Source organism: Rhinopithecus bieti, unplaced genomic scaffold (genome assembly GCF_001698545.2).
Source record: "Rhinopithecus bieti isolate Rb0 unplaced genomic scaffold, ASM169854v2 scaffold_1422, whole genome shotgun sequence".
In the NCBI taxonomy this organism is placed as follows: Eukaryota; Metazoa; Chordata; class Mammalia; order Primates; family Cercopithecidae; genus Rhinopithecus; species Rhinopithecus bieti.
Window position 1 is genome coordinate 506,748 of NW_016803659.1, and position 7,258 is coordinate 514,005.

The window sequence follows — 7,258 nt, forward strand, 5'->3', positions numbered from 1 at the left end:
GTAGACATCAAGGGAATGGGTACTGTTCAAAAAGGAATGCCCCACAAGTGTTACCATGGCAAAACTGGGAGAGTCTACAACGTTACCCAGCATGCTGTTGGCCTTGTGGTAAACAAACAAGTTAAGGGCAAGATTCTTGCCAAGAGAATTAATGTGCGTATTGAGCACATTAAGCACCCTAAGAGCCGAGATTGCTTCCTGAAACGCGTGAAAATGATCAGAAAAAGAAAGAAGCCAAAGAGAAAGGTACCTGGGTTCAACTGAAGCGCCAGCCTGCTCCACCCAGAGAAGCACACTTTGTGAGAACCAATGGGAAGGAGCCGGAGCTGCTGGAACCTATTCCCTATGAATTCATGGCATAATAGGTGTTAAAAAAAATAAAAGACCTCTGCGCTGAAAAAATAATAATAATAATAATACCTCTAAACACAGATATATAAAAGTAGATTTGGAGAATGAGAATTGTGAAAGTAAATTGCTTAGCCCAAGATCTTAGTGGCCAAACTGAGATTTAAGATTTAATTGCCAATTATACTATTTATTAGAGGCATTCTGGGCTGTCATGAATACTATTATTCATCCCACTTGTATACACAGCTGTTCTTTTCAAACATGCCTGGCATTCGTGTGCACATCTCAGTATCCTGGACAGACAAAATAACTATTAAAAATCTGTTAGAAAATTACCTGTAGAAAACAAGTTAATTGTTTTCTAAGTCTAGGTACTTTTGTATCAAAGTCTAGGTACTTTTCTCATCTAAAAGTGTCTCAGGAGACATGATTTAAATGTATGAATTTTTTGGTAATTGATTAAAGGAAAACTTTCAATAATTTCTAATAGTTTTTGAAAATGATTAAAAGCAAAACACAATTTATTGTCCATTCCTTTATGATATAATGAAAATACTTAATAGGAAAATAAATGGAACTACAAAACATACTAAGAGATGCAATTTAGCAGACAATAATAGTTTGAGATGTTTAGTTACAGATCCAAGAAACAGTATAGATATTAGCAAGGACCAGAAATTGTATGTTCTTATATATGGGCATACTTTAATATACATTGTCTACAGCTATAATATTTTTAAAACTGGACATTTTGTTACAAAAAAGGAATAATTTAAAATAAGACTGTCATCATGGCCGGGCATGGTGGCTCACACCTATAATTTTAGCACTTTGGGAGGCCAAGATGGAAGGATTGCTTGAGGACAGGAATTTGAGACCAGCCTGGTCAACATAATGAGACTTCATCTCATTAAAAAAAAAAAAAAGACATACTATTTGATGTGGAAACAAATGCTTTTATCCTAGAGGCTTTGTTTTATATATGTTATATTGATATTGCTAGAATTGTATATAGGATGATATTTTACAAGTTATCTTCTCATGGAAAATATACGTCTTTTGATTTAGAAAGGAAAATATTAAATAGTAAATTAGGTTCGCTTTTATTATTTAAATTTATTATTATTGAAAATATCCGCTTACAGTATCTCCTGAAGCCATTGGGAAAGTTGCTGAGGCAGCAGAAGTGGGGAGACAAGATGGAAACATTAAGTACAAGACATTTTGGCTTTTAACCTCAGATCACCATTCACTTAACTGTGTCCTTGAATTTGTTGTTTGGCATTTGTCAGTGGTCTAGGAGAAAGATATTAAATATTGTTGTCTAGGTAGTCTTCAATCCATAAGTGTATTTCATGACATAAAGCTGACATTTTAAAATGTATATCTGGACCAGGCACAGTGGCTCATTCCTTTAATCCCAGCATTTTGGGAGGCCAAGGTGGGTGGATCACTTGAGGTCAGGAGTTCAAGATCAGTCTGATCAATATGGTGAAACCCTGTCTCTACTAAAAAAAAATACAAAATTAACCAGGCCTGGTGGCGCACGCCTGTAATCCCAGCTACTTGGCATTCTGAGGCAGGCAAATTGCTTGAACTCGGGAGGTAGAGGTTGCAGTGAGCTGAGACTGCGCCATTGCACCCCAGCCTGGGCAACAAGAGCAAAACTCCATCTCAAAAAAAAAAAACCAAAAAACAAAATGTATACATGCATATGTATAGTGTGTGTGTATATTTTTTGTCTAGGCTTTTGAGATAAAGTGCTATACATAACCAGGAAATACATGATGAAAGTGCCCTGTCAAGTTAGCTAGCCCATGACCTGGGACCTTTTCTTTTTCCTTAAGGTTTCTGTCCATTCGTGGGTACCAGTGTCATTGGTTTAAATTGGAGGCTGTATTATCACCAAGGGACTGATCTAGAACCCAATTCTCTACTCCTAATATTTGTTCTAGGTTTGCTCGTTCTTGAGCGAAACTTCTTACATTGCAATCTGTATAAAATGTTGGAGCAAAGCACTGAGTTTCCTTCTGTTCAACCTATTGACTACAGTAGAGTCAAAGCATCTACTATTTTTTTGTTGTTGTTTTTCCTCCTAGCATCAGTAAGGCACAGATTATTAACTTGAAAAATCAGCTAGGAAGATGCTACAGAGCATCTGTTTTAGAGCAGTTCTGCTGTGATATGGATGGGACTCAGGACCTCTGGGGATGGTCTGCCATGGATATCTGTGAGCTTGTAAACATAGTTTCCTCTTATAGAAACCTCCCAAGATTGTTCCTCTGGAGAACCATCAACCAGAGCCTGTGCTGTAGTAGAACGTGAACTATATTGCTAAACAAAGTGAAAGCCTTCCCTTTTTAGATAATTATTTTGATTATTTTTTTCTTTATCTCTCTGACCACATATGGCCTGAAGAATAAAATGTGGAATAGAGAAGAAAATGTGTAAATTTATCAGTGGAACTACCAACACACTGTACCTTAATTTTCTCTTGTTCAAACTGAGGATAATGCTACCTATCACAATAGTAAGGAAAAATTGAAAAAGAAAGTTTTATTTGTAAAGAAAACAAGAAATAATATTTCCATAGGAAATGAGATAATGCTGTTGTCTTGCCTTCATTTCACCATATTGCCTTCATTTTATCTCACTGTCTAAATGGTATCTCTCTTTAAAAATCTACACAGATGGTTCACAAGCACCAGCCAGACCCCCTAAACCACGACCCCGCAGGACTGCACCAGAAATTCACCACAGAAAACCCCATGGGCCTGAGGCGGCATTGGAAAATGTTGATGCAAAAATTGCAAAACTCATGGGAGAGGGTTATGCCTTTGAAGAGGTGAAGAGAGCCTTAGAGATAGCCCAGAATAATGTCGAAGTTGCCCGGAGCATCCTCCGAGAATTTGCCTTCCCTCCTCCAGTATCCCCACGTCTAAATCTATAGCAGCCAGAACTGTAGACACCAAAATGGAAAGCAATCGACATATTCCAGGAGTGTGGAAATGAGAGAACTGAGATGGAATTCAAGAGAGAAGTGTCTCCTCCTCGTGTAGCAGCTTGAGAAGAGGCTTGGGAGTGCAGCTTCTCAAAGGAGACCGATGCTTGCTCAGGATGTCGACTGCTGTGGCTTCCTTGTTTTTGCTAGCCATATTTTAAATCAGGGTTGAACTGACAAAATAATTTAAAGACGTTTACTTCCCTTGAACTTTGAACCTGTGAAATGCTTTTCCTTGTTTACAATTTGGCAAAGTTGCAGTTTGTTCTTGTTTTTAGTTTAGTTTTGTTTTGGGTTTTTGATACTTGTACTGTGTTCTTCACAGACCCTTTGTAGCGTGGTCAGGTCTGCTGTAACATTTCCCACCAGCTCTCTTGCTGTCCACATCAGCAGTTAAATCATTTATTCATTTGGCTCTCTACCGTCCCCAGGCCCTGCCCAGGTCCAATTCCATTTCTCCCATTCACAAGATGCTTTAAAGGTTCTGATTTTCAACTGGTCAAACTAATGCAAAACAAAAAAAAAATCATGTGTTCTTCACTACTGAGTTTCTTCTTTGGAAACCATCACTATTGAGAGGTGGGGAAAACCTGAATGTATAGAGCATTTATTTGTCAATAAACTGCCTTTTGTAAAGGGTTTTCACATAACATCGAGGAGCTTCCCTTTTTAGTTTAAGCTTTGTGACCTTTAATCCTCCGTATTCTCATGTCTGTCATCCTTGGGGTATCACAACTGTAAAAATCTACAATATTAGAAAGCAGCTACTACAGATGTGGAAGATACAACACTTGTATAAGACAATGCTGTACTGAAGTTATATAGCAAGGTCCTCTGATACTTATGCCTGCATTACTTTGAGGGATGCTGAATGAGAAGGCCCTCTCCCTGAAATATATTAATAATTCGCAGATAAAATTATGGGCATACCTTTTCTGAAGTGGAATTAGAGTTCATTTCCCATTTGAGTGATTACGTTCTAGCTCCTGGGAGCTATGGGAACCAGTTCATACTGCAGTGGAAACGTTAACTCTGATGCACTGTTAAGTGTCAAGGCTACTGTGGCGATGTTTTTTGCAAAGTTCTCAGTAATTTCCTCTCTGCAATCAAATTAGAGTTCATATTTAATTTGCAGATTCTCTCATTCATTGCTCCACACTGCTCTATCAAATCAGGTGAAAGAAATTAATACAGTTTTGCCTTTTTTACAAAATGGTGGTTGGTTCTTCAGACACCGTGTTATTACTCTTAATAAATCTACAAATATTTATTGAGCATCTATGATGTGCTTGATGCTGTTAGGCACTGTGTTTTTAAAGCACAAACTCTCAAAAGCTGATTCCAGCATAATGTTTTATTTTTGTTTTCTGTATTTTTTATGACAAAGTCTGTCTGATAAGACAAAGCCTGGAAAGTTTCCCCCAAAGCTTTAGAATTTAGAATTAGCTGTTACTCATATCTAATGAGAAATTAATGGAGAAATGAGATAAAATCATCTCTGTGTAAGTGCTTGAAGCCACAGAAAGTTTTCTAAATACGGACTAATTGTGGGTTTGTGCATATTTCTGTGTCTCCTCTTTTCACTTCACACCCACTGTGATATACAAAGATGCATCAGATAGTGAGCCTGCCTTCAGGACTTGGAAGGACATGACTGAACATCTAGTAGATCTGGTGGAAATTAATGTTATGCGAAAGACATGTAGACTAAGTTGACCCTGGGAGAGGAGTTAATGCATTCCTTTGCAAAGTGACATGTGCCCTTTTTTTTTTTTTTTTTTTTTTTGGCAGTCTTGCTTTCATGGTATGAGATGAGGACTCACAGGCCTTGGGTAATTTCTGCTTTTGTATGAATTTTTTCAGATGGTTCTGAGCTGGTTATGTCCCTGGAGGGGAATTTTTCGTCTGCCTTAGATGTTCTTCCCATGAGTAGGTATATGAGCAAAGTTTCTTACACTTTTAAAATTGTATTGGCACGTTTTCTTTTGCTTTAAAAGAACCCCTGTTTTATCATTGTGATTTCTCACTTGTTTTAACAGTTTCAGATGTCACCTTGGAGTAACACAGTTTATTTTGGCCTTTTTATGATTGCTGCTGAGGTACAGTCTAAAAGCCAAAAGTTGCCACTTCATTGTGATAACATTGTTATAACATTCCTAATAGATTAGAGAATGATGTAAAATAAGAATGTTAGAAAACAGCACATTCTCATTCCGTTTATAAATAATATTTGAAAATTTCCAGTGAGAATTAAAAAAGAAGGACTGGTGATGATATAGCAAACCTGGACCTGAAATTTGTGGGGGGGATATCTATTTTGCAGAGAAAATTTACCAACCTCCACCAAAATCTCTGCATCTTGTACTCAATAGCAACCATTAGTATTGTCATTTGAAAAGAATGAATCAAAAATTCATACAGAATGGAATGAAAAGAGGAAAACTTTCTATTAAACACTGTCAACAAAGACCCATTGCTATCTATCACCTACGAAATTAAACCTAAAAAAATTTTTTTGAGAAAATAATTAAATTTTTTTTTATTGTAAAAGTGACTGATCGTTGATATTTGGAAGTGATCCAGACTTTTTTTCACTGTGATTCAAAAAGTTAGACATTCCTTCCATTTCTCAAGATTTGGTAACACAAATATTTTTTTAAGTCAGCATTTTATATAATTCATAAAATTAAGACAAATTAATTTATTGATACCTGGCCAATGTGAACCCTTCTCACCCAACCCAAACATGTTCTGGAGGTAGAAGGACTCATCCTCAATTATATTCTAGTAAATTTATCTCCATAATCTGTTTTTTCCCCTAATGTATGATATATCCTCACCAAATTTTTCTAGAATTGAATAAAAGCAGTTTTTGCTTAACTTGAATTTCCTTCCACAAATACGACCTTCAGCTCTTCCCTCTCTGTTTCTCTTCTGCCCACATTGCAAATGGTCTTCATAATAGAGCCCTCATTGCAACTTAAAAGGGTCCCTCCCATTTGTTAACTCAGCATTTCATATACCAAGAACACTTGCAAAGATTTGTTCTTAATGTGAATTTTTTATTTTTTAGTTCCAGAAGCATTTCCTACAGTTTGAACGTTATTTTTTCTCTCGGATTTTCAACTTGAAACTTTGATTTGCACTGAATTAACTTGGTTAAAATGTTAGTTTCTCTTCAGCTAACAGATTTGAAAGCAAATTGCAGTATATTTGAATAGTTCAGGTACTGCCTGTTGACCTGGAATTTTAGTGATTCTGGGAAAGTTTTCCAGACAAAGACACCGATAGAGTGAAGGGTTTTTTTCCCCAATTACTATTTTACTGTTTTTTTAAATGCCTTTTTAAAACTTGTGTAATGTGGCAAAATAGTCACATGTTCAATTAATTTATATTTTCTTCATTCCTTTTCAATTCTGGTTATTATGTAACCTCAACTATTTTATCTGTTCTTTTAAGGTATTTTATAAAATGAACGTTAACCAAATTCAGAGTTGGTACTTTATTTTTCAAATGAACACAAAAATTTTAGAACATTTCTATGTTGTAAGTCTTCTTCTTCATGTCTGATTGAACAAAGTGGTGCAAGGTATACCCATCCTAGGTAATTTAGTTATTAAATACCAAAATCATAATTTTAAGATAGCATAATAGATAAAATTGTCCCTATGTCATAGATTTGAAAGTCAAAGTTGTATCAAGGTTCCAAGTAAGAAATATCATATCTAGGAAATGCTGAAAGTCTTCAGGATGTACTATAACATATAATTAATTGATAATTGATGGTACTGATCAACAGTACCATCTGGTCTTTAAATTCCTCATTTCTTAAATCATTTTTTCACTGATCAGTATATAGTAGGGAGAGAACAACAGAGATAACAATGTTAATAACTGCTTTTATAT

At 35.9% G+C, this 7,258-nt stretch overlaps 1 protein-coding gene across 9 annotated transcripts in view; it reads left to right on the top strand.

Annotated features, from left to right (window-relative positions):
* CBLB (Cbl proto-oncogene B) overlaps nt 1–6,838 on the top strand; it is a 234,618-nt gene extending 227,780 nt beyond the window's left edge. For 5 of the 9 annotated variants that reach the window (XM_017895632.1, XM_017895643.1, XM_017895680.1 and 2 more), the window contains one exon: nt 3,042–6,838. In XM_017895632.1, the coding sequence (XP_017751121.1) occupies nt 3,042–3,301 (260 nt within the window). In that variant the 3' untranslated portion in view covers nt 3,302–6,838. The remainder of the gene's footprint in view (nt 1–3,041) is intronic. The other 4 variants (XM_017895622.1, XM_017895661.1, XM_017895626.1 and 1 more) reach the window with 1 other exon arrangement.
* The last annotated feature ends 420 nt before the right edge of the window (nt 6,839–7,258 follow it).